General features: G+C 61.7%; 1 protein-coding gene across 3 annotated transcripts in view; it reads right to left on the reverse strand.

The window, feature by feature from the left end:
- SH3BP2 (SH3 domain binding protein 2) overlaps positions 1 to 22848 on the reverse strand; it is a 34743-nt gene extending 11895 nt beyond the window's left edge. Inside the window, exons 1-2 of one of the 3 annotated variants that reach the window (XM_035005440.1) lie at positions 22773 to 22848; positions 8078 to 8127 (exon numbers count right to left, since the gene is read on the reverse strand). Coding sequence is in view for 1 of the 3 variants with exons in the window: in XM_035005438.1 (XP_034861329.1) it covers positions 5502 to 5584 (83 nt within the window). In the remaining 2 variants the exon portion in view is untranslated. Of the gene's footprint in view, positions 1 to 5501; positions 5897 to 8077; positions 8128 to 22772 lie in introns of those variants that run through there. The other 2 variants (XM_035005439.1, XM_035005438.1) reach the window with 2 other exon arrangements.
- Positions 22849 to 26896: the final 4048 nt, after the last annotated feature.

Here is a 26896-nt window from a genome sequence, read left to right on the forward strand (position 1 = left end):
CGGTCGGCTCCTCCCCTCGCGGGCGGGGCGGGAGCGGCAGGTGGGGACCCGGCGCTCCGCCGGCCGCCCCGCGGACCCCCGCGCGGGGCCTCAGTTTCCCCGGCGGCGCGGGGCCCGCGGCGCGACGCGGATGTCTGAAGTGCGGCCCGGAAGCCAGAAGCCAGCATGCCCCGAGCCCGCCAGGCCCCCCGGCTGGCTAGCGCCCTTGGCAGAGGGGCTTGTCTTCCCTGAGCCTCAGTCTGCGCCTCCGCAAATGGGGTGAGGGGCGCCCGGCCTCCCAGGGTTGCGGCCGGGGTGAGGCGGGTCTGGCTGGCAGGCACTGGGGCTCCGGGTGGGTCTGTGGGTCCTCCCGCCCCTTCTCAGGCAGGTTGCTTCACCCATCTGTCGCCCCGGGTCTCCACCCCCCTCCCCCCGGATTCCCTGCAGGAGCCAGAAGTCCAGTCCTTGGCAGCTCCCACCTGCTTGGGTAGAGGTGGGCTCTTCTCCTAGGACACCCCCAGGCTGGCCAAAGGCGAGCGATGGCCTTGCTGGCCCCGCAAGCATTCTGCCCTCTCTACCTCCCACCTGCATACAGGCTGCTGGTGAGATGGGCCATCTGAGGCAGAGGGTAGCTCTAAGAGCTTGGGCCCTGCTCCCACCCAGCTGGACATAGACCCATTCCCTGGTTTCCCACCTCCACGTCAGGCTGGCCCTGGGTGCCCTCTCCCGCTGCAGCAGGAGGCTCTGTCCCACCTGTGTACCTCTGTTCCCAGTGCCCTTACCAGTCCCTCCCCTGGCAACGCACTCAGCCCTCTTGGCCAACCACCTCCTCCTACTCCTCCCAGCCACCCTGCCTGTCCTCCTCCCAACCACCTCTGGGCAGCAACCCACCACCCCTTGTCTCAGTTCCCTCCCCTGCTTCCATTCTCTCCCTCCATCACCTCCACTCAGCACGTTCTCCCCCACCCACACATGCCATTCCCATCACCACTGTTCCAGATCTCCAGGGCCTCATCATGCACACTTGGCCTTTCCAGACCCAGCCCCCATGGGGGCTTCTTCTCAGGGGCTCTCCTCCTGCCCTCCACCTCCATGCACTTGTGCCATCCAGACCCCGTGGCTCCTGAATCCAAGACCCAAAACCACCAAGCACCACCTCCAGGCTACAGTCCACAGTTTCCACTGCCTGCAGTTGCAATCAAACTAACTCAGCCCTCAAGAGTTGGTGCAAATGAACACCAATTCATCATTAACTCCTCCAGAAACAGAAGAGGAAGGAACTCACTGGATAAGGCCAGCATTACCCTGATACCAAAACCAAAGACAACACAAGAAAACTACAGACCCATAACCCTTATGATTGTAGACGTCAAAATCCTCACTAAGGGGCAACTGGGTGGCTCAGCCAGTTAAGTGTCAGGCTTGATTTCAGCTCAAGTCATGATCTCAGGGTTGTGAGATTGAGCCCCATGTCAGGCTCCGTGCTGGGCATGGAGCCTGCTTAAGATTCTCTCTCTCGGGCGCCTGGGTGGCTTAGATGGTTAAGCGTCTGCCTTCGGCTCAGGTCATGATCCCAGGGTCCTGGGATCGAGCCCCGCATCGGGCTCTCTGCTCCTTGGGAGCCTGCTTCTCCCTCTGCCTCTCTCTCTCTCTGTCTCTCATGAATAAATAAATAAAAATCTTTAAAAAAAAAAAAAAAGATTCTCTCTCTCTCTCTCTCTGCCCCTCCCCCTTCTTTTCCTCCCCCCTCTAAAAAAATGCTCACCAAAATACTAGCAAATTGATTTCAGCACCACGTAAAAAGGATTCTACACCATGCTAAGTGCAATATATCCCAGGAATACAAGGGTAACACTTAAAATTCAATGATTATACTACATCATATCAATAATAAAAAAAAAAAAGGCAGAAACCACACAATTATCTCAAAAGACACAGAAAAAGCATCTGACAAAATCTGACAATCTTTCATGATAGGAACAGCACTCAACAAACTAGGAACAGGAGAAAACTTCCTCAACACGGTAAGCGGTGTTTATGAAAAACCCACAGCCAACATCACCCTCGCTGGTAAAAGACTAAAAGCTCTCCCCTAAGAGCAGGGACAAGGGAAAGATGTTTGCTCTTTCTGCTTCTCTTCAACCTGTACCAGACCTGCTAGTCAGTACAATTAGGCAAGAAGAAGAAATAAAAGGTATCCAGATTGGAAATGAAGAAGTAAAACTATTCACAACTTAGATGGTTACATATACAAAAAATACCAGGGAACCCACTTAAAAAGTGACTGGAACTAATAAACGAGCTAGCAGGATAAAAGATCAACAGACAAAAACCAGTCATACTTCTACATACTAATAGTGAACAATCCAAAAATGAAATGAGAGTTAGCTCAAGTGTCCCCTCTTTCAGGTGGTCTTCCCTGACCTATAGGGGGTCCTATGTCCCTCCTCGGGGCTTACACAGCCTTCCCTCCATGTAACACTGACCACACTAGCTTGTCACTGTCCCCCATTCTCACCAGCTCAGGCCCAGCACCCAGGGAGCCCCAAAGGAGGCACAGAATGTTGACCCTAGTGGGTGGTAGGGACGCACTTGCCTGGAAGGCACAGAATGCCAAAATATAGCCCCCACCCTGGCATACTGCATCCTCGCCAATCTGTAAGGAGCCCTGGCGTGTGTGTTGGGGCAGGGGCAGCTGCTGTGAGGATGGATGGAACCCACCACTTCTCGCTCCGCACCTGGGGGAAACCGGAGGGGAGGAGTTAGGGCAATTTATAGACCCCCTCTGGCTCAGCTCAGTGGCCAGGCCGGTGGAGGCCTGTGAGAGCCTCGCTCTTGCCTGACCACAGTCTCTCCGTGGGCAGGATGAGGGCTCTTAGGCGGCCAGCCTGACCTTGGGTGGGGAGGGTGGGTGGTGACGGAGTTAGGTTGTGCTCACCTTCACCTCCCCTATGAATGTCCTCACTTCAGGGACAGATGCCAACATTTCCAGCTCCTCTCCAGAGGACAGACCATCTGAGGGGAAACCCATCCTGTTGCCCCCAAAGCCTCCCGCCCCACCCGGCTCTGCCCTGCACCAGTGGGTGAGCTGGGTTGGCACCTGACCAAGAGCTGAGTGCCAGGCCAGGCTGGAACAGAAAAGGGAAGGAAATGGTGGCTGAGGGTAGAGGTGATGACGGGCCATTGTGACTGAGGTGACCACACAGCTTTTGGGGACTTTCAGTCCAGCTCAAAGACTCCAGCTCCACTGGGAAAATTGAGGAGAGTCCCTAAGAAACACCCACACTCCCGCCCAGCCTGGCCTCCGTGGCCACCTCCCTCTACAATCCTGTTATCGCCCAGCACCCTGATGGTAAAACTCCACTCACTCATCCCGTGGGCTCATCAGCAGGAAGCTTCAGTCCCTTCTTCTGCAGAGGCAGACACAGCAGTGGGGGCCCCTTCCTGTGCTGCTGGGGGGGGGTGCCTGCTGAGCCCCCCTGGAGGGGAGCTGTCAGGAAGAGTGCTGGAGGCCTGGGTTCAAACACCCCCAGGCTTGTCCTCCACTGAGCCTCTGCTTCCTCTCATTTCAGGTGGGCGCAGAGTCCCGTCTTCACAGTGCCCCAACACCGCTCAGGGCATCTACCCCTCCAGAGGAGGGTCCCGAGGCCACCCAGGGAGCTGGCCGCAGGGGCAGCGCCAGCTTGCCGCGCTGGGAGCGGCTCCGTTCCCTGCAGCTCAGAGGAGCTGTCTGGGGCAGGGTTCCGAAGACACAAAGGTCGGCGTTCAGATGGCCGGCACGGTGGCGGCTGCGGGGCTCCATGAGCCCTTCCAGGAGGCGTGTGATCTTCATGTGCACGACGTGCGCTAGGGAAGGCGGGCACCTCAGGCACGCTCTCTGGTCTCTGCTCCTGCACTCGCCCCTGACCTTCTCTTAAAGTTGGGATTAGTCCGGGTGACCGGAGGCCTGAGATGCAGGGATGGGGGCAGAGCCGACGGGTGAACACCGCCCTGGCCCGCAGAGACAGGCCTCGCCAAGTTCCACGGGGCGCAGGCTCAGGGGGTCTCACCCGCCCGTGCGGCTGTGAGCCCCAGAGGTGTGTGGTCATCCCCCGCACCTGCCCGCGTGGGAGCCGAGGCTCCACACCCCCAGGCGGGGTCTCGGGCAGTGTGCTCAGACGGGCGGTGCGTGTGAACAGCATGGCTCTGTGCAGATTACAGTGAGCGCATCAGTGTGTGTGCATGCGCGTGCACGAGAGCCGAGCAGGGGCCCTGGAGGCCGAGCTGCCGTGGCTCTCCTCTTTCACACCTGCAGTCACAGCCCTGGCTGCGGTGAGGGAGCCGGCGCCTCACGTGACCAGTCAGGGGTTCCTGTCAGTGGTGACCAGACCGGTCCCGGAACTGCAGGACCCAGTGGGGCCGGGGGTCCCTGAACGCACTCATTCACACGCACACCCACACGCAGACACATGCATTCACTCACACACTCATTCTTAGACATACACTCATTCTCACTCTCAGGCACACTATATACTCTTACACATATTTATGGACTCACACTGGTACATACTCATTCACTCCCTTGTAAGTAGATGCACACACACACCTCCAGAGGCTAACAAGACCCTCTGTGGGTGCCCCCAGACCCTGGGCTGGCAGCCCGAGCATAGGTCCGAATCATCATCACCACCCTCCAGCCCTGCAGGGGCCCAGAGCCAAGTTGCACCTGCCAGCTCCTTAGGTCCCACAGGCCCGGTGCTTTACTCCCATTTTACAGACCAGAACAGTGAGGCTGGGAGAAGGGCACTGGGCACTCACCATGGGCCAGGCTCTGTGCTTCTCAGGGATCACCCCATGTCATCACCCCAACACCCCCTGACGTGTGAGTCAGCAGCATTGCCACGCCACTGATGAAGACATCGAGGGTCTGAGAGGCTGAGAAGCTTGCCCAGTTACACAGCCGGCGGGGGGGGGGGGGGGGGGGGGATGGGACGCCAGGGGCAGCCACTCCCCGGCCTGGCTCCCGGAAGGCACTAGGTGGCGGTGGGCATACACAGCCCATCTGTTCTCCACCTTTTCAGTAACCCTCCCCCCAGCTTCCTCTTCCCAGAATCTTTCTGCATAAGAGAATCAAAACCAAAATCTCCTACAGAGGCCGGAGGGAGGGGCACGACCTGGGCTTCCCGAGGAGAGCCCCCCCCCCCACCTGGCCCCTCAGCTCCGCGCCAGACCCCCAAGCACGCTTCCCCCGGGCACACACACTCACTCAATGTGTGCGCACACAGGACCCAAACGGCAAGGCCACCCGGCAGCATATATGGTGGGAAGGCGCACCCCAACCCGGGCCCCCACCTCCCTGCCAGCTGCAGGCTGAGCAGCACATGATAGGGGGCAGTGCGGCCCCCACTGTGCCTCCCGGCTCTCGGGACTCTCCTCACAGCCTGTCAACTCTGGAGTCCAGAGCTCAGCCTCCCCAGGCAATCCTGCAAACACGGGGCCAGCACCACCTCCCAAGCCCCGAGTCCCTGGGCAGCCCCACTGACCTGAAGGCAGTGACCCGGCACATGGCTCTGCTCCTGTCTGTGGACGGGCTAGGGGCAGGTGTCCTGAGGCCCTGGGAGGCCATGTGACTCAGGGGCCACAGGGCAGATCCACAGCCTCCCTCCCCCAGGCAGGGGAGGCCTGATGCCCCGGCATGTCTGAGCGCTGCTCAGGCCCACAACTCCCTCCTGCTGACAGCCGCCTGCTCCATCTGGGGCCTGGGGCCACCAGGGCTTCCTCCCCACCCGACACTTCCTGTTGCCAGTCCTTGGGCAGCCCCGGCTAGCCAGCACTTCCTGCCTTCTACCCTCCAATGTCCTGAGGCCCAGCTTGAGACCCAGGGCTGCACCCTTCGTCAGCGCCGTTAGGCCTGCGGAGTTTTAGCCGACCCCTCCTCCCAGCCCATACTGTGGTCAGAGACCACAGCTCTCCAGGCCCCAAGGCAGGGCCAGCTTCGTCCCCTGGGAGGAAGCTCCCTGCTCATCCCCCGCCACACATACTTCCATTGCCTCCTCGGCAGACTCAGCTTCTCTCCAGCAAACCACAGAAGCCCCTTCACAGCCCTGGGTGTCAGACTCTGTCTCCTTGGCCCCAGAGACCCCCTCCCCGACCAAGAAGCCGGTGCTTACACCCCATGCAGGGAGCTCACTACCTCCACCTCTCGGCCTTTTGACACCAACGCACCAAGGAACCAGGTTCCCGGCCTGGGCCTGGGCATATCCCTTGCCCTGCCAGGCACAGCCCGGGCGGTGCGTGTGAACAGCATGGCTGTTCTCCCACTCCCTTGCCAGGCACAGCCTCTGTGCAGGGCTGGGCTCACACACCTCTAGCGATCACCTCTCTGTTGGTGCTGCCAAAGCCAAGCCCTGCCCCAGGTCCCACTCGGGCCCCTCCCAGGCCTACGCTGCCCCACCAAGGTGGGCTTCCTCCCCTGTCCAGACCCACAGCCAAGAATTTGGGGAGCAAGGATGCAAGCCTGGGCTGTTTAGTGCTGAGCCTCCACACCCCCTGCCTCTCCTCTCCTGAGCTTGGGTCCCAGAGAGGACAGGAGGCCAAAGAAAGGAGCACTCTGGGATGACCCCCACAGCAGGTTTGTGGATTAGAGAGGCCACAGACCACGGGGTCCCTGGGAGTTGCTAACTGTCTTGTCCAGCAAGTTTCCTGGGGCATGCCCCCAACAATTGACCACACTGGCACCTAACCATCTTGTCGTTGGGGCACTGGAGGAGGGCAGCTCCCGGGCTGGGGGGGGGCCTCCGTCTCCCACTTTGTCCACAGCCCCAGACCTCTGCCAAGGCCCTCATGCCACCTGGGGGCCTGTCTGGGGTCACAGACCTCCTGCTGTGTGTTGGAGGGTGGGGAGCTGAGGCTTTGTGTGTGAGCTCCCCCCAGGCTGGGCACGCCCCCCCCCCCCGCCATGGCCTCCCCTGAGCCAGCCTCAGTGCCCCCTTGTGGCTGAGGGCAGACTGGGCTTTTGGCAGAGACCGGGCCACAACAGTGGCTTAGAGGCGGGCTTCTTCCCCTGCTTCCCCTTTGCAGCCTGCCCAGGGTGGATAGAGGACCCCAGAGCAAGACACACTGGACACTCAGCCTACCTCCATCCTGTGCCAGCTGTGTGGCCCCAACCTACTTAGCCCCTCTGAGCCTCAGTTTCTTCATCTGTGCAATGGGTGCTGAGGGTTGAGATAAAGTAGCAGGTGAGGAGCCCCTGGGCCATGATCCAGCCGGGACAAGCCAGGGGGGCAGTTCTGGGCTGCGGTGGGGGCCTCGGCCTCAAAGGGCTCTGGGGTGGAGAGAACGTGGCAGGCCCAGCAAGCACTAGATCAGGGGAGGCCTCCAGAGGAGGGGGCCGGGTCTGACAGAGGAGGCGAAGTTTGCTGGGGGGGGCTGGAGTGAGGAAGTCGAAGACAGGACAGGGGCTCAGGGCAACATCCCAGGGTGGGCAAGAATCCAGGGGCAACAAGGTGGCTGAGGCCCAGGGAGGCTGGGGGCCAGGCGTGGGGGTGAGAACCACAGGGACAAGAACCGGGAGCCTGCCAGCTCTCCCTGGGATGTACCGCCCCTCACTGGACAGAAGGAGGGATGGACGGGGAGGCCTGAGGTCAAGGCAGCAGCCAGGGTGTCCCCATGGGGGTCAGACCCACATTGGCCCCTTCTCCAGCCTTAGTTTCCCTATGGGAGGCTGAGGTCAGGAGTCCCAGGCTACTCCATGACCTCTGCAGGCTCCCCTTCCCTGGGCCTCAGTTTCTCCATGTGCCCTCCTACCTCCTGAGGCAGCACTTAACCCTTGCAGCTAATCCACACTGCCATCCATATTCCTGAAAACAGAGCACCCTCCAATAATGGCAGCTCCATGACCTTTTACAGTGTGTAGAAACAGCCACGGAAATGATCCCACACCAGCATCCGAGCAGCAACACGCGTGAGGCTGGGGCAGGGCTGGGGTCCCCACATCGGGCGGCTCTGGTCTTCTACCCCACCCTCCCCAAGTTGCAGGTCCTCCCCCCACCCTAAGGGCTGGCCCCTCAAAGTGCCAGGCATGGGGACCCCTCTGCCTTGCCAGTCGTAGGGCACTTACCACGGTGGGTGGGAGCCAGCCAGCAGGGCCAGGCAGGGCCAAGGGTCAGCCTGAAAAAAAAAGAGAGAGGGAAGGGCGCCTGGGTGGCTCAGTTGGTTAAGTGTCTGCCTTCGGCTCAGGTCATGATCCCAGGGTCCTGGGATCGAGCCCCGCATCGGGATCCCTGCTCCGCGGGAAGCCTGCTTCTCCCTCTCCCACTCCCCCTACTTGTGTTCCCTCTCTCGCTGTGTCTCTCTCTGTCAAATAAATAAATAAAATCTTTAAAAAAAAAAAAAAAAAAAGAGAGAGGGAGAGCTTTCACTCCGGGTTCCCAGGGTCCTCAGTCTGCTCAGGAGCAAGCTCAATGCCCAGCACAATGCCACCTCCGTAGCTGGGCGCAGAGTCGGCCTCAGCTCTGTGTTCACAGCTGTGAAGCTGGTCTTAGCTTCACCAGCACTGCTCACGAGGACACTGCCATAGCACCAGCCAGCGGAGCAAATCCGAGCTGGCCAGAGAACGGAGGTGTGAGGAATGGGACCACGTCCCTGGGAACTCCAGCCCCGGCTCTCCCGTGGGCACCCTGGGCTCCCGTGCCCAACCCGGTGCCTGCCTGCCTGTCTTCAACCTGCAGGGCAGCTCAGGCACTGAAGGTGCCAAGGAGGGCCTCCTGGGCTCGGAGTAGGCCCTGGGCCCAGGGAAGGGTGGCTGGTGCCCATATTGGGAAAAACCTCAAGCTCTCAAAATAAGATGCTTCGGGACGCCTGGGTGGCTCAGTCGGTTGAGCGACTGCCTTCGGCTCAGGTCATGATCCTGGAGTCCCGGGATCGAGTCCCGCATCGGGCTCCCTGCTCAGCAGGGGGTCTGCTTCTCCCTCAGACCCTCCCCACTCTCCTGCTCTCTCTCTCTCTCAAATAAATAAATTAATTAAATCTTTAAAAAAAAAAATAAGATGCTTCATATCAGCCCCTCCTGCAGTGCCTGGGTCTGCCCAGAGCCAGCCCTAAGGCCCCCAGCCACAAACCCCCTCCTCTCTGGCCTCACTCTTCTCTCCATACTTGGGCCTGGAAGCTGCCTTCCAGAGCAAGGCAGCCAGGATGCTACTGGGCGGAGGGTGTGGGTGGTGTAGAGGGTAGAGCCCTGCCCGGGGTCACCCAGTGTCATGGGCTACATGGGGGTCCCCAAAGAGATACGTCTAAGTCTTAGCCCCCAGGAACTATGAATGTGACCTTATTTGGAAAAGGGACTTTTGCATATGTCGTTAAGGATCTCATCCTGGATTAGCCAGGTGGGCCCTAAATCCAATGGCAAGTGTCCTTATAAGAAGAGCAGATAGAGAAGATCATATGAAGACAGGGGCGCAGACTGAGGTGAGGTGGACATAAACCACAGACGCCGTGGATTTCTGCAGCCACCAGAAGCTGGAAAAGGCAAGGAAGAAAGGGCCCTCCTCCAGAGCCTCGGGAGAGAGCGTGGTCCTGCTGACACCTGGATTTGGGACTTTCGGCCTCCAGAACTCTGAGAGTAAATGTCTGTCGTTTGAAGTCCCCAGGGTTGGGGACTTCATTAGGGCAGCCTTGGGAAATTATTACACATGGGGACCCCCCCGCCCCCGCAAAGTCCTTTCCCTGGACCAACTTCATTTGAAGTCCTGGGTGTGTCCTGCAGGGAGAGGCCAGTTCTGTGGACAGCACACCCCCCCACCGTGGGCATCCAGCTGGACGAAGCAAATCCAAGCTGGCCTCCTTGGCTGTGCCCAGCCTCCTGCAGGCCTGGCCCCCCACCCCCCACCCCTCCCAAGCACGGGACTGGATGCCACCTCCAGCTCACACCCACCCCACTTGCTGGGCCCACCTCCTGCCTCAGCCTCCTGCTCGAACCCCTGCCCAGCCCTTCATTGGTACATGTCCACCGTGAAGCCAGTTCTCTGGCCAAGTATATGGGGTCTGGCCCCTGCTTCCTGCCCTGGGCCTTTGGCCTTTCATGCCCCATTCCCAGTACATGCAATCTCTTCCACTCGCAGACTAAATCCTCTCCAACAAACGCTCCCTCATCCTTTGAAAACAGAAGCATCTAGAACCTCACACCCTTCTCTGAAATCTCCACGACGATGGCATAACTTTATGCACTCACAGCGATATCCCCAGCACTCCGCATTGGCCCGGGTCCCACCGAATCCCCAGAGCAGGTTGGTGCCTGGCCCATGGCGGGGCCCAACAAACAGATGGATGGACTGACGGGTTCAGAGTCATGTCTACACACAGGGCCATCCCCCTGACATGGTCTAACTAGCACATGCCTAGACCGTCCCTCAGAGCCGGCGTGAAGAACCGTGACTTAGAGCCAATCTGACCCTCGACGAGAGCTGATGTCCCGGGTGGCTGCAGCTAAGGCCCGTCCGCGCCCAGGACCGCTCCTCGGGGAGATGAGCGGCCGGCCGGCAAGGAGCTGGTGTTCAAGCCTGCTACTTGCAAAACACAGAACAAGTCAACGCACCGGGGCCTGCCAGTGTCCCTAGAAAGACAGCGGTGTGCTGGGATCTAGAAAGCCCCCAGGGGTTTCTCAGGGCTACCCAGGGTAGAGGCTGGAAGCAGCCCAGCCCCTGGTGTCCAAGGGCAAAGGAAATTAAGAGAAGGGCAGAAAGAGGCCCCCAGGCCCGGCTGCCCACATGGGGCCTGGGCTTCTGGGCCAAGCTGGGGAGGGGGGTGGGGTTTCTACTCTGGGACACTTGGCCCCCAAGCCGTGTCCCCACAGAAGACTCACAAAGCCCACACACCCGGAGGCTTCCTCTCCTGGGCCAGGTGTCTGCCTCCAGCCCACATTCCCAGGCTGAGCAGCCTGCAGGGTAGGCGGTGCTGAGGGGCAGGCCGGGTCTGGGGGAAGCGCCAGCCGGCATCGCCTCTGGCCGAAGCCACGCTCCAGCCTCAAACCACGAGCCAGCAGAGGCGGTTCAGGATTCACACTTCAGTTCATCACAACACAGACAAGTTTGCACTCAAAAAATTCTCCAGAGCGCTGATGTGTGGACCCGGGCCCCCCGCCCCCCGAGTTCCTGGCCTGCCGCCCGTGGAGGCCGCCCGCCCCTCCCGCCAGCCTTGGCCCAGGGCGGCTACCCCCAAGACAGGCCCTCAGTCCTGCCCGCCCCAGGGGCCCCCCAGGAGAAGGCTGAACAGCGGAGACTTACAGGTGTCCTTGGGGACTCTGAGCGGTGGGGCTGACGGCTGTGGTGTGCAGTTGTCCCGGGGACCATCAGGCACGGCTGGTGGGCAGGGACACTGCAGGGGCACCTGGCCACTGGCGTTCTGCTACTCCGTGCACGGTCAGGCTGGAAAGGGGGGCGTTCTCTCCAACCGTCCTGCTCAGAGCTGGGCAACACCTTCCCACCCCACTGCGCTGGGTCTGGACCCTTGAGCTCTCCAGTCTCCTCACCCACCACCCGCCCCATTCCCAGCCACACTCCGGAGTGCTGGGAATGCCACCGAGGGTGCCTCTCGGCACACACGGGCCTGCGGCTACGCCAGCACGCCCGCCCAGCCCGCAGGGGACCCTGCCCTGGCCTTCCTCTTCCCACCGGAGCACTGGAGCGTGTCCCTCACCAACAGTTCGCAAGGACAGCCACTGCCTGTGTCCGTCTCCTGCACAGTGCCCAGCACCAAGCAGGCGCCGGGGCCTCCGCGCAGGAACCGCGGCATCCCCAGCCCGATCCGCTGGATGCCCCCAGTCTCCACGGCATCCAGTTCCGGAGGCTCAGTTGCTGAATTAAACCATTCATCGTGTCCGAGTACCCCGACTTCTCCATCCCTGGGGGCCTCTGGCTATATGACAGGTGCCCAGTACGGGGGCTTTGGCGCCCACCAAGCAGGGCCTGGACCCCTCCCCACGGGACCTCTTCCAGCCTGTGTGACCATCCCTGACGGGGCAGATGGGAGGCCGGACCGTGCGCCTCACACCCCAAGAACCTGCTGGGCCACACCCGGGGCAGATCAGGCTGCCCAACACTGTTGCTGCCCTCCTGGGGGTCAGGGGAATGTGGCTGCCAGGAGATCTGCTGAGCACCCACCCTGCGGGGCAGCAGAAGGCTCCAGAAGATGGTTCTGGTGCTGGGTGCTAGGCCAGCCTCCCTGGCCACACAGGGCCTGGTCCCACCCCCAAAAGAGGGCCTGGTTCCCGCCACCAGCCCCAGGCCAGCCTCCTTAGGAACAGAGCCTCCTGGGGATGCCTCTCGCACACGCACATCCCATGGGGACAGACGCCCCACTTGCTGAGGCCAAGGCAGGGGGGTCATGAGGCTAGGATGCTTTCCTTCCTGTAGTCCCCTCTTGCTACAGAAGGCCAAGCCAATAGGCCAGGCCAGGGGCCTGGAATGTCCACCCAGCACCAGGGTGTCAGGTCCACAGCCCACTCGGTCCCCAGCCACTCAAGGGTAAACACTCCCCTGCTCTCCCCAGTGAGGAAGTGGAGGCTAAGCCGGCTTCAGCATGGCCACCCAGCCGGCACTGCCCATGGGACCCACCCACCCAGCCTGGCATTTCCTGCCCAGGCTAGCTCCACGGGGTCATAGGAGGAAGAGAAGCGGCCCCGAGCCTGTCTCAGGAAGGACCGTGGTTCCCACCTGGGCAAAAAACAACCAGCCCAGAGGGCAGCTGGAAGAGAGCCGGGGGCTCTGGGCGGCACCGGGCCTCTGGGCAGAAGGCTGCAGGACCCAGGGTGGGGCAGACCATGCAGGGTGCAGGTGCGCACCAGCCTGTCCTTGTGGGCTCTGAGTTTGCTTGCTTTAAACTCACATCCAAGGCCCAGGGGGAGCCCAGTCAGGAGACATTCGGCCACAAGCTCCCACCCTAAGCCCTGCTCACCGCTGCCAGTTCCCGCAGCGGGAGCGTGTCTGGAGCTCACCCGGGACGAGGTCTGGCAAGAAGCAGAGCCAGAGGCCTCAGAGTCTCCATGGGGAACGTGGGCTGTCCCAAGAGCTGGTGGGTTCAGCAGTGCAAGCAGGGCTGAGGCCAGGCGCTCTGTGCTAGGGCTGTGTGGACAGACAGGTCCACACTCCAGCAGAGGTTCAGACGAAGGCAGTTAGGTATTCCGGGAATACTATCTCTGTCAGGAAGGCGGGGGCCATGGCCAAACTCCACTGGATAGCTAAGAAAACTGAGAGCAGGAAGGGCCAGAGGATCACCGTTGTCCACCACTGGGCTGGGCTGGGCAGGAGTCATGGGGGCCCAGTCTCTCCTGCACATAGCATTACCCCAACCCTCAAGTTCTCCTGGTATTGGGGCAGAGGGAGGCAGTCAGGGCACCACCTGCTGGCAAACACCGCACCCTTCACCCCAGGATCCAAGCTGGCCTCACCCTCCATCTGGGGCTCCCACTCTGCTGGGGAGGCAGCCACTTCTGACTCACATTCTTGTGACAACCATTCCACCCCGACATGGTGACACATCAACCAGCGTCCCGGGAGCAATCTTCCACACGAAGGAGTCAAGCAAGGAAATCACATGGAGGGCGTCATGGATAGAAAGCAACTTGTGCAAAGGGCCTGGGGTTGGGGTAGGAGGAGGCATGCACCTTCAGACAAGAGGAACAAAAGCAGGCTCATTCCAGAACTGCTTGTCAGGGCCACCTGCCCAGCTGAGTGTGGATGAGGTCTCAGACGTGCCCCTGGGGAGAGCTCCCAGGCCAGGGTCCCATTCAGGCTAGGCTCCAGTCCCAGCTTCACTTATTTGCACTGGGACATGGTACAAGTCACTTCACACCTTAAGCCTCACTTCCTCGTTCCCCAAATGGGTCGTCGCTAATGGCACCCTGAGGACCAAAGAAGCCGGCTCACAGGAACTCTAACACAGGTACTTGGCCCAGCGCTGGGTCTCAGGGCCTCTGATCGTAGAGGGCCCCCCTCAGCCCAGATCTCAGGATCAGGGCAAGGTGACAAGGGAACACAGTGGGGATACCGAGGCCATGAAGCTTATGCTAGGGTGGGATGGGGGTAGAGGAGGTGGCCAGAGAGATCCAGCCCCTCTACATCTCGCAGGAGCCAGAGGTCAGCCATGATGGGCACACCGTATGGACACCTTCACCAGCCCTCCACACCGGCAGCCACTTGCCAAGGCATCTCGGGCTAGGCCACCAGGGACACAGCCGGGACCCCTACAGCGGTCAGCAGCCATCGGTCCCACTAGCCATCACCTCAGTATCTTCCCTGCCACACAGGAAACCATGGCACTCCTCGGCGCTTCACCCTTCAGCAGGTCAGGGTTCCTGGGTCAGGGCAAAGGACACCAGGGCCTGGGGGGCAGGAGGTGCAGCCCCCAGTCTGGATCCTCTAGCCGGAGTCTGACCATGGCGGGTCCCTGGAGCCCTCCCTCCCCAGGAGCTCCAGTTCACCATCTGTCCAATGGGGGTCTGGCCTCCCGCTCCCCCTGCCCCAGGCCAGAGCCCAGCACGGGGGGTCCACAGACAAGTCCCTTCCCTCCCCCTGCTCATTTCAGCCTTTTAGAGGGAGGTCTTTCTTCTGTTTAATCCACTTGTTGTTACCCTTTTATCACTAACTGCTAAAGTTTTTAAGCTGTTTTCAAACCTTTTTTGTCTTTGACACTATTGATTAGTTTCGACTCTGAGTTTCTTATCTTACTGCATTGTCTTTGGGTTTTGGTCACATTTTACTCAGTAAATTGTAGGTTGGCCTTGGGGGGTATCACAGATGGGCCGGGTCTCGCCTTCTCACTGGCTACCTCCTGGGGTCACCCACAGGCCGGGAGAGGGGGGGCACCGTGGTGACAGCCCAGCCCCCCTTCCCCGGGTTGCAGTGGTCAAAGCCTAGGGGGGTTCCCCCCCGGCCCCCCGCAGCCACTCCCAGGCCTGGGCCTCTGGACAGAGAAAGCAGGCAGGGACAGGCCCAGAAGGGAGGGAGCTGGAGAGAGGACACAGGAAGAGGCAAGACAGAGGGGCAAAAGAGGGAAGGAGGATCAGGCCAGCCCCTGGTAGAGGAACTGAGAGCAGCGCGTTCCTCCACTGCCTTGGGAACCCTGGGCCTGGGGGCTGGACAAGATGACTCACAGCTGCTGGCTCCTGTCCGCGCCCCTCAGTGCAGGCCCACGGGGGACCAGACTGTTCCCAGGCGCCCTCACACTGCCCCATTGTTCAGGGGCCCAGGGAGGAAAAGGTCTGGCGGGGGGCCCAGGTTGGCAGGGAAAGGGGCCCAGTCCCCTGCCTCCCCCGCCCCTCCCAATGCAATCTAGGTCCTCCGTCAGGGTGGTCTCCAACCAGCCATGCTGCTGTCCTCCGCACTGTCCCCTTTCCAAGGCCAGCGGTCCCGTGAGATCCTGCACTCAGGCCCACCCTCCCGTTCCCCCCCACCCCCCCACCCCCAGCCCTGAGCCGGCGTCCCAGCCACAGCAGAGGGGTGATTCTCAAAGGTGACTACAGCCAGGCTCAAGTTCAAGGTCCTTACCCAGCTGGTGCTCAGCCATACTGCACACCTCATACACCCCTTCCCGACCTCCTCTCACCACCTCCACCTGACAAACTCCTGCCTGGTCTTCCGCCCCAGCTCAGATCACCCCAAGACACTCCCTGATGCCTCACAGTCAGGCAGGAGGTTCTCAGAGCCAGCAGGGCTGGAAAAGAGGGCCTCTCGTGGGAGCTTGCCCCACTGCTGCCTAGGGATCCTGGGCCAGGCCCTTCCTGAGGCGTGGAAGGCTCAGTCAGGCCCCCAGACCCGTAGGGGCCCATGGCCAGAGCGCTCCCGTCTGCACGCCTTCTCTACACCCTAGCCCCCTCCCAAGAGCCTTGGAAAGCTTCACAGACCCCCCGGGCCAAGTGCCTGCCTCGTCCTGCCCCTCTGGGCCCTCAAGGACAGAGCAGACGCTCCTCTAGCGCTCAGTCTGAGGCCCGCGGGGGCGGAGGCTTCTGCTGGTCGGCAGAGCCAGGAACCAAGCTCTTGCGCGCCGGCCCACAAGGCCTCCTCCTGGCGGAAAACCTGCCACGACGCTGGGGCAGCCTGCACTGAGGGGGAAGGGGATCCAGCTGGGGGGGTGCTACAGGAACACCCTCCCCTTCCCTGAGGAGACAGCCATGGGGTCACACCACTGTGGGCCAGAAAAGCCAGCCAAGAAGACTGGGGTGGGGATGGGGTGCAGTCAGTGCCGCCAGGGCCCAGGGCCATCCCAGGCTTACCAGCTCGGCCTCTCCCGCAGCCCCAGGGCTCCCTCAGCAGGGGGTCACCGACTCCACCCGGGTCAGCGGACCCCTGTCCCCACCATGCCCCCAGCCCTCCTGCAGGGCTAACCCCCCTTCCACCCACACTTCCCCACTGCCATGGCTGCAGGGGAACGGGTCTGTGGGAGGGTCTCCAGACCCGAATGAGCTTTGAAAATAGAAATGAACCCCTGCACAAGACCCTCCCACGCCCCGGGGCCTGACCTCTGCATGCCCTCTGCCTTCTCCAGGCCTCTCCGTTAGAGCTTCCACACCCGCACACCGTGCAGGACCCTTGGTCTGGCCCCTTCTGTCCCCTTCCTGCTCCCATCTCACAGAGGCCCCACCATGGATGCCCCCCACAGCACCTCCCATGCCATTCCTGGGTGCTGCTCACTAGCAGAGCCAGGACCAGCAGGCCTCCGTGCAGGTCCCTGAGGGGTGCATGACTTAACACGGAGGCCACTGGCTTGGGCTTCCCAAGACCCAGCCCTGGAACAGTGCCCCCGTGGTCCCTGGCTGTCGGGAAGCTTGGCACAGGGCCTCCCAGATCCACTCAGGAGGGGTGTCTCTTTCTCAACCCTCTTCCTTCCCCAGCAACTTTCTGCCCCTCAGTGGGCACGGCTACTACTGACCACAGCATTGTACCCTCCGGTCACAGTCTCAGGAAAATGGGAAGACTGGTTTCAGACAGTTCCCACCCCAGGTGGCAAACCTTCCGAAGCCAGGCGCCCAGGACCCCAGAACGGGTCAGTCCTCAGAGAGGGGCTCCACTCCTCGCTCCGTGTGGACCACTGGAGCTGAGGCCCAGGTGGGCAGCACCCGGGGCCTGCTCCCAGCCTGGGACTCTCCCTGTACCCCACCACCAAATCAGAGACAGACCCCTGCCAGAAAGACCAGGCATGACCCTCCTCTGGTAGTCCCAGCCCACGGTCTGGAACCAAACTGTGCGGGGCGGGGGGAGGTTATTCCAGAGTCTCCTGCCCCCATGGTCCACCCTCAAGTAGTTTGCTGTGGCAAGGAGCCGGCACCGGGGGCCCCAGCCCTGGCCCACGCCAGGCAGCAGGGTGTCGCGGTAAGGCCCCCCTTCCTTCCTGAGTGGGATTTCAGGATTTGAGAGAAGACAGGAGGCAGAGGGGAGGAGGGCTGTGTGGACCCCCAACACAGACAAGGTCCTGGGACAGGGTCGGGAGCAGGGTGGCAGAAGCTGTAGCCTGAGCCTCCAGCACCGAGCACCGTCAGCTCTGACAAGAGCTGGGCGGGTCAGCAGGAGGCCTTGGTGGCCTGATACCACCTGCGGGGGCCCTGAGGCCCCCTCCCAGCCAGGTCCCTACCATGCAACCTGCTCAGCACCAGGCGGCCACCCTGCATTCCTGGAGGGTTTAGGCTCGACCGTGAGGGCAGCAGGAAGCCACTTGCCATCCTGGGCTGAGGGGCAGGACACACAGCCCCTCCATCCTCTGCCTGCCCAGTTGACCACTGACCTGCCCACCGGGGCCTGGCTCCCAGCACTGGGGCTGCCCCGCCATCAGGGGACCCAGGGAGTCAGCACAAACTGCTCCTCCCTTTCTGGCCCCAAACAGGAGAGGAAGCAGCCGGATCAGGGAGAGACGTTCTTCCGAAGACAAGGTAGGCGCTGAGTTTCCGGGCACACGTCCCTCTCGCTCTGACACAAGGCTGTCCTCCTCACACCTGTGTGCTCAGGGCTTCTGGGTCCTTCCTCACCGCCCTCCTGCTGACAGCACATCCAACCCTGGCGGGCCCCACCTTGGGGACTGATTCCCTGTGACCCAAAGACCAGGTGCCCACAGTGGCCTGCAGCTCAGGGGAGCCCAGGCTGACCCTGGTCTTGGCCCTAACATAGGTCTCTAGGAAGGAACTGCCACACTTACGGTGGGGCCCAAGGACACCCCCGAGTCTCCGTCTGTACCATGCGGGGGCCACGGAGAGCATCTGGAGCCCGGGGCTGGGGCAGGGCGGCCAGCTGGGCTGTGGGGCTGCAGTGGAACCTCTCAGCAAGGCTGAGGCACGACAGCCATGATTATCTGGTCGGCCACGCCGCCCAGCTGGGCAGCCAAGGCCTTCCGGGACGACGGAGCGGACAGCTGAACGTGGGCAGGTCGTAACAAGCCAACTTCAAAGAGGGCCCAGCCCCGGTGCCACCTGCCTGCAGCCCTTCGGGCCTTCGGGAGTTTCTGCGACGCTCCTCAGTGGGACTTCCCACTGGGAGAGCCCACATGCATCCTCACCCTCCCCTGGGCCAGGTCTATGTGGGCCCTGTCCTTCGAGAGTTCCCAGCTGCGCAGGGGGAGGCAGAGAGGTAAACGTGGTGACCAGGGAATGGACTGGGGGAGGAGAGGTGGAGAGTGGGCCAAGGGCTGAGCTGCTACCCGGGGCGTCTGTCTGCGGGTGAGTCTTGCCCTCCAGCGTGTGGGCCTGTCTACTCCCGGGGCCCACGCTGAGCCCGGGCCTGGTACCCAGAGTGCCCGGCAGAGGGCTGGGGGTAGCAGCTTTCTGAAGGGGGTCCACCTCTGCTCCAGTGGCAAGAGTTGGTACAGGGTGGCAAAGGCCCAACCCCTGGCCAGAGCCCCAGCTGGAGTGTGGGGCCAAGCCAAGGCCCCATCCCGGCATTCTGGGCCCCAAGGTCAACCTCTGACCTTTGCCCGCTTTGCTGGGGGCAGCCAGCAGTGAGGGCTAGGGGCTTGACCGGCTCTTCCTATAGCTCAGGGCAGTGGGTGGGGCCTCAAGGGCAGCTCGGGGTATGAGGACACATGGCTCTCTAAGGCTACAGAGCAGGGTTGCTGGATTACAACATCGCTTCTGCCAAGGCTGGAGGACATCCGCAAAACGGAGCTGTGATCTGTGCAGGGCCCCCAGGCAGGGAAGCCCCGCCTGGGCCTGGGGGTGCGGCCTCGATGGGGCCCCACATGAGGGCTTCTCGGCAGCATCTCATGTACTTTTCCCAAGGATACCACGAGTTAGCGCTGGTTTCGCCCTCTTCCACAAGGAGGGAACTAAAGCCTAGAGTCAGTCAGACATGAGGCGGACACAGGCCGCTCTTGTGTGGGGAAGGAGGCTCCCCTCTGCTTCCTGAGAGAGCTCTGTGCCAGCCCTGAGAAGCCCCCCGAAGCCTGCCGGGCGGCTCAGACCCTGCGCACTGAGTGGGGGGGAAGGGGGGGCGCTCACACCATCACAGCACACCCACCACCGCCTGGGGCTGTCACGCATCAGGCTGGCCGACCCTGGGGCGGGGACATCACTCCCTCTGCAGGCCCCAGCAGGCAGGCACCCACACCCCACCCAGTGGCCTGGAACAGGCATGCTTGGCAGCGGGCCATCCCCACCCTGGGCTCGGCAAGCGCACAATAAACATCTGATTCACAAGGGAACACAGGGCACTTCTCGGAATCAGTGTGGCTGCAGGGGGTAGGGGTGTGGATACCACAAGGGTGCCCTGCCGACTCCTCGGGCCCCACTGACCTCCCCAGGACACTGCCTCCAGCCACCAAACGAGCTCACACCATTCCAGGAGACCAGCTGGCAAAGAGTGCTGGAACCCAGCATGGCCAGCCCACGTGGGCCAAGGGTCAGTCCCCACTGGACTTTGGACCAGGGGTGAAGAAAACAGGAGTCCTGCCAGCAGGTTCCAGCACGGGCTGACCATTCAGGGGACCTCAGGGCTGGAACGTCAGAATCTCTGGTGCCTGGCGAGATGGAAGGAGGCGGGGGGGGGACCTTCGTCACCTTGAGCACAGGGAGGCCCCTCCCCAAGGAGAGCCAGCCACGGCTGGCCTTGGGGCTGGCCTTGTACTTGTACTGCTCCTAGTTCAAGGTGCAGCTAGGGGAGCCTGGCCCCCAAGGCCAAATCCATCAGTGTGACCCAGAGCCAGGGGCTTCTATCACCTGAGGATCAGGAAGGATGATTCACGAAGGAGGCTCAGGTCTCCTGGTCTGGGGCTGAGAGGCAGCTCCATCTGTCCCTCTGGCATCCTCCTATCTGTCCTCCCATGCCCACGCCCATGGGGGTGCTGAAGAGGGGGTTGGGCAGCAAAGCTGGGCCTGCCCGCTGAGGCTACACAGAGCCTGGAATGTTTTCCCCACCACCTCTGGGACATAGGGGAACCACAGCCGGTGAATGCCCAGTCAGGGCCACTGGAGAGATCCAGAGGCCTTCTGGAGAAAGGCCACCAACACTGGGGGAGGACTTCGGCATTCTGAGAGCCCCTGCCCCTGCCTCCCAGGCCCCTCTGCCCTTTCGCCCATTGCCCCCATTGTCCCATCCATGTCCTCACCTTATCCGGCGCACACCAGGCCACTCTGGTCAAACTGGTCTACCACCCTCCCCACTGCCAGCCTTTGGCTCAGTCTGGCCCTGTCTCCATGGCCATCACCACGGCTGAAAGAGCAGCCTTCCTCCTGACTGCAAACCCTGCATCCCCAGGCCACCTGCAGCCCACCTCTCCCAGCCAGGCTGCCCACGCAGGCCCCACTACCTGGGGTTATTTAAGGACCACATATGCCTGTGCCTGCGACTTAACTTAGGTCACCGAGCCTCGGCATCTCACCACAGAGTTTTAAGGACAGAAGCCGGGAGGACCCAGGTGGCTCCCCAACCCTGGCCACTCCTGATAGACTCAGGCCTTTGCTTCAAGACCCAAATGGGCAGGCAGGGACTAGGAGCCTGCCCTTTGCCCCAGGCGTCTCCATGCCCGGCCCCACCCCTACTCCCAAGCAGAGGTTGCCCAGCTGCCACCAGCCCCTTGGACGTTCATCACCTTTATCGCCCCCCGTGAGGTAGAGGCTCAGATAAGGAAACCAGGCTCAGCAGCGCGAGACCTCCTGGCCAAGATCATACAGCTGGTAAATGGGGGTGGCCAGGTTCAAACCCAGGACCCAGCCCCTCTGTGTCCAAGCTGGCCCACGTCATCCCTCTGTTCCCTCAGGCCTCCCATCTGCAGGGCTGCACGCATGCCTGCAGCCCTGCCGAGGGACGGATGGCAGGGGCTAACTCAAGCACCTTGCTTCCCTCTGTCCATGTGAACAAGAAAAGCCAAAGCAGGTTTGTAGCCCACCCACTCGCCTTCTGTCTCTCCCAGGCCAGCCTCCTTGATGGGCTCTTCCCTGACTCTGCAGGCCTGAGGGACTCCCTGAACCGGCCAAGACCCTGTCATCACCCCTCTTCCCAGAAAGCTGACAGGGACTGGCCTGGCCCATCTACCTACCCGTCTGCCTGCTCCCTCTGCACAGGGTGCGCTCCAGCATGGCACACAGAGCCAAGTTACAGGGGTAGTAAGAGTAGGGAAGGGGAGTTCGACAGTCTTTACCCCTCGGAGCCACCATCCTGGCCCCCTGGCCCACCGGGAGCGGAGCCCCGGCTCCCAGGGGCCCCCTGTGTGGGTGTCCTGGGTAAAGGACACAGTGGCAGGGGATTCCAGGAGATGGAGCCAGTCCCCTCCTCTGCTTTTAAAGAGCCTGACCCAGAGAGGACAGGGGGCTGACCCAGGGTCACACAGCGTCAGCGCTGAGCTGGACATGAACCGGGAATCCTGCTCCCACCCCAGGATTTGCCATGTCCCCTTGGACCTCCGACCATTGAGAAAAAGTCCTACATATTTCATCATCATCGCCATCACTGCAAGGAACATCTCCGGAGACCCCTTTGTGCCGGGGACTGGCTACACGCCTCCTAAGCAAGCTCATGTGTGTGTCATGCACGCGGGCACCCGAACGGAGAGCCCTCATCCCCGGCCAGGGCCAGGCTGGAGGGACATTTTACTTAGTATGGCCATCTGGCCACCGCACAGACATCACCAGCCTTGGCAGATGAACAAATGAAGGCACAGAGAGGCTGTGAGGCACTCATGGTCACAAAGGGTGGCAGAGAGGGCAGGCTCCAGGCTGACACATCGCAGCAGGACTCTGTCCCTCAGCACTCTCAGAGGAAACACACTGTCAGTACCACTCACCAGGGGAAGCCAAGGCCCAGAGCAGCAGGAAAGAGCCGGGCTGCTGGGAGGGACCAGCCAGCACACCAGAGGCTGTCCCCAACCCCGAATTCTCCCATCCACTCTGCCCACCTCTCTGACACTCACTCGCAGATTCCCCAAGGCCACGGGGCTATCAGGCTTCACACTTCAATGTGAATCCGCCCCAAGAGGCAGCTTTCCTCCTACCTTTGTTGAGCGGGCTGAGGGAAGGAAAGTTTGGATTACCAGGACGAGGTGAGGGGAAATTCCCGCTCTGAGCCCTCAGAGGCCCGGTCCAGTGGGTTGCATGAGGTGGGGGGAGGGGGGAGCTGTGCCCCTCGCGAGCCCCAGGGGCCTGGGGAAGCGGGGGTGGAGGGTGGGGGCCGAAAGACGAGAGGGACGCGGGACAGACGCGACGCAACCGCCCTCCACCCCTAGACCGCCGGGGTACACCGAGCGCGCCCCGGAACCCGCAGGCTTCCTCGGGCAGCGGTGCCGAGGACCCTGGCCCCCGGGACCCCAGCCAGTCCGGGGGACGCGATCGCGCCCCGCCCGTGCCTTACCCGCGAGGCTCTGCTTTCCGCCCGCGAGCCCTCGGTCCCGACGGCGGCTCCCGGCTCCGCCGCCAGGCGTTCCCGCCCGCGGGGCCCGCAGCCAGGCTGCCCTGGCCCGCCCGGGTCCGCCCCGTCGGCCCGGCCCCGCCCCTCCCCTCCAGCCTGGCCCCGCCTCCCCAGGCTCTGGGCCACGCCCCCATCTGCCGGCAACGCGGCTCGCGGTCGCTGAGGGGCGGGGGCGGGGGCGGGGCGGGGCGGGGGCGGGGCTCGGGACCTCCGGGTGTGAGGAGCCCCGTTCTTTCCCCACTCCCACTCCCGAGGAGGAGAAGACAGGCGGCCGCTTCGGGCGTGGATACCCCCTACGCCCGTGCACAGCATACAGTAGGTGGTCAATAAATGTAGGTGAGTGAACGAATGAGCAGCGTTTCTGTTCGTTGGGCCAGACCGTCCGCGACACCTGTGGCCCTACTGGAGGTGGCGCTGCCCCCCCAGCCCCGAGATCTTGATCCTGCAGGAGGAGGTGCTGTGTGCTGACCCCACCCCTGACTCGTGGGTCTGATTCTGATCAGGGGGTGCGGGGCAGGGGCAGGGAATGAACCCTTCTGGCAGAGGAGGGCTTGCTGGGAACTGAACCCCTGGAACCTCGCCCTTGTCAGGAAAGAGCCTCAGGACACTTTCAGCTGCTTCCAAACTGAGACACAGCCCTCTGAGCAGGTCTGGACTCCCGTGGCCCAGGGGTCTGGCTGCAACACTGTGAGGCCCAGGGAACCAGGTACTTTCACTTTGCCTCCTGGGAAGCCCCCAACCAACAAGGCCCTTCCCCACGCCTGAGGAAGGGAGGGGGCTTTACAGTCCAGTTTTAGACCCAGATAACCCTGTTTAAGGGACAGGGGCTTAGTGGAAGAAGGAGGCTTGGCAGGTCTCATAGGGGAAGGGCCTTTCAGGGAGCATATAGTTTCCCCCCACCCCCACCCCGAACCATAAGGGCCAAGTAGGCAATGTGAGCTGTGGAGAGAGAGTGAAGGTGTTCTAGGGAGAGGGAGCAAGGCCTGCAAGCTTGTCGGTGAGTGGAGGCTTCTGGGGAAGGGGCCCCACTGCTTAGGGCGTGAGGGGCAGGAGGCAAGGTTCATCCCTATGAGGAGTGGGGGCTGGATCCTGGCCCCAGAGCCCAGGAAGCTGTGAGCAGCGGAAGGGCAGAATCTGGCTGGGGCCTGAAGAGGCTGGCTGGCGGGAATGATGAGGGACAGAAGGCGGACTGAAGACAAAGCTGAGCTGACACCCTGCAACCTTCCTGCACCCCCCAGCTCCTGGGTGGGATTTGTGTTCTTTCAGAGATCTCCCAACTATCTTAATGTTAATACCTCGCTAGAGGGGAAAACAACCTCAACTTGACAATGGCAAAGCCTCCAGTACCTTATAGGAATTTTATAGGGCGGTCCTCCTTAGCATATGAAAATTCTTTTGAAACCTCCCTTTTCCTTACTTCCCCCAACTCCTGAGTATATAATCACCACTCCTCAAGACCCCAGGGCAGCAGCTCTTTCTGCCCAGGGGTCCTGTCCCTGTGCTTTAATAAAACCACCATTTTGCACCAAAGACGTCTCAAGAATTCTTTCTGGACCTCACCCCACCAAACGTCACCTATATTCCAAAACCACATCAGGGAGAGCAGAAGGCCAGCCCAGCAGAGGCTGGTCCTCACCCGAGTGGGAGGCTAAGGTCTGCCTCTCTGTGTTGCACTGGGCATGAGGGGCCGGAGTCCAGCAGGGGGAAATGGCTGGACTGGCTGCTCTGAACGAGGCAGGGATGGGGGCATCCAGGGGCTTGGTTTAAGTCATGCTGAGGCTGAGGTCCCTGAGGGCCTTAAGGAGACATAGCCAGGCAAAGGAGGTGCCCAGTTGCAGCTGGACAGAGCTTAGGCACATCACTGCCCTCCTGTCCCAGTGCTGCCTGGCAATGGGTCCCGGGCCCCAGAAAGGGGAGACCTGGCTGCAACAGCTCACATGCCCACTGGCGAGACACACCCGGGGTCAGAGAAGTTACCCAGGAGTGTGGGGGCAGTGGGAGAGGCCAGAAAACCAAATGGCCAGGCCCTGAACCCAGGCATGGGGGAGAGGCCCATGTCCACCAGGAGGAAACCAGGACAAAGACAGAACCACTGGAGAGGAAGGGGCAAAGTTAGGGAAGGGGTGGCCAGAGGCAGGTAAGTCTATGGGAAAGCCTTTAGCCAACAGGGCCTCAGTTTCTCTATCTGTGAAATGAGGGTGGGGCCATCTGCTGGAGAGTTGGCAAAAGTTCTGCGGAGGATAGGAGCAAGCAAGGAGCCTGGCACCCCAGCCCTTCAGCCCCCAGCGTTGATAGATACTCTCCCTGCTGGCCCAGCTCCACCCCTCACCCTGGCCTTCCATCTGTGACTCCACCCACCCACAGCTGAGTCTGGCTCTCAGGGCTCCCCTTCACCCCAAAGATTCTGGAATTCTGCCCCTCCAAGCCCACAGAAGTGTGGAAGTGGCTGGGTCAGCTACCATTAGCACCCGGTCACCTCGCTCTTGGAACAGGGCTCCCTGTGGAGGAGGCTCAGCGCTGGCTCAGCCAGGTTGGAGCTCCTGACAAGGGGCTTCACCACCTCGTGGCTGGACAGATGTGTTTTCTGATGGTTCAGCAGACCGAGTGCCAGCCCTCTGCTGGGCCCCGGGTGACCCCACGGTGATGCAGGGAAAGCCCCGCTCTTGCAGCTCACGGGAAGGAGCAGACACCATCGTGTCAACTGTGAGTGACCTCCTCCTGGAGTGGGTGGCTGGGGAGGGGGATAGACCAGGAACACAGCAGGGGAAAAGCAGACATGGGTGCCTCCAGCCAGAGCATGACAGCAGGGCAGGTCGGACAGGGGCTGGTTTCAGATGCCGCATTCCCGGGTGACGGATGGCAGAGAGGCCCCATCATCAGGGTCATTGTAGACGGTCTGGACAGACCACGTGCCCCAGAGAAATATCACCTGCAGATGCAGATCTGCCTCTGTGTGCAGGGCGTCTCGGCCAAATGGGAACAGTGTGCAGCTTCCAGCTTGGAGAGAATCGCAAACTCACGTTGCTCCCAACCTTCCTCACCAGTGTAACTCCAAGTCCGGGGGGCGGGGGGGGGGGGCATCCTGGCTGGGCCCTCGGGGCAGCTCAAGCCGCCTGTCCAGCCAGGGAATACAGGAGGCAGGAGGCAGGGGAGCTAGGCACCCAGGGGCCCCACAGGAGCCGGCAGGCAGGCATGGGTGAGGAGCGGGTCTCGCCGGCTGGGGAGGGTGTGCCGGCCGGCCCAGCAGGTGAGCAGAGATGAGCTGATGAGCTCTGGCTGGCCAGGGGAGACGAGTGGGGCAGGCCTCCCCAGAGCACGACCATGTTAAAGGCACATGAGTGGCACCTGAGCCACACTCACAGGAGCGTGGCTAGTCCCTCTGCCGCACCCATCGCAAGGGTAGCCCGGCTGCTGGTTTGGTGCGCCGTGCCGGGGCCCAGCACACATCTAGAGGCAGCTGTAGTCTGCGGGTGGGGGTGGGGGTGGGCAGGACCTCGATAAGACGAAGATGGGGTGGGGGTAAGATCGGCGGCTGGCCCAGGGGCCATCCCCTCCCCTAAAGCCTCGCAGCTGCCTGAGCCCTGACCATGCCCGAAGTCATGTCCCTGGTGCCAGGCTCTGTGCTGATCGCCAGGCTTAGCACGGACTCCCAAGGCTCATGGTCCCTGGCCCACTCACCATCTCTGCCTGGGTATCTCTAAGCATCTCAGTTTAACACATCCGAAAGCAAGGCCCTCATTTCCTCTGCCCTCCCCATCCAGCCTTGTTCTTCATGCCTCTCCTCCTCTAACTCTATGCTTACACTGTCTAGAACCCTGCCCCCTCTCGGATGCTCACCGTACCTTCCTCCCTCATCTGGTCTCCTGTCCCTGCCCTTGCCTCACGGTATCCAATGTCACACCAGAGGGATTCGGTCACAATGCCAGGTAGACCATGTTACCTTTCCACTCTGGGACCTCCCAGAGCAAATACCTGAGTTCTCACTGTGGGCCCTGCCAGTACAACCCTTCTGTTCTCTCTCTGAGCTTCTCTCTTCCCAGTGCCCACCCCACCCCCAGGGGCCACAC

The sequence above is a fragment of the Mirounga leonina genome, unplaced genomic scaffold, assembly GCF_011800145.1.
Source record: "Mirounga leonina isolate KUSES-001 unplaced genomic scaffold, KU_Mleo_1.0 Mir_129, whole genome shotgun sequence".
NCBI classification, from domain to species: Eukaryota; Metazoa; Chordata; class Mammalia; order Carnivora; family Phocidae; genus Mirounga; species Mirounga leonina.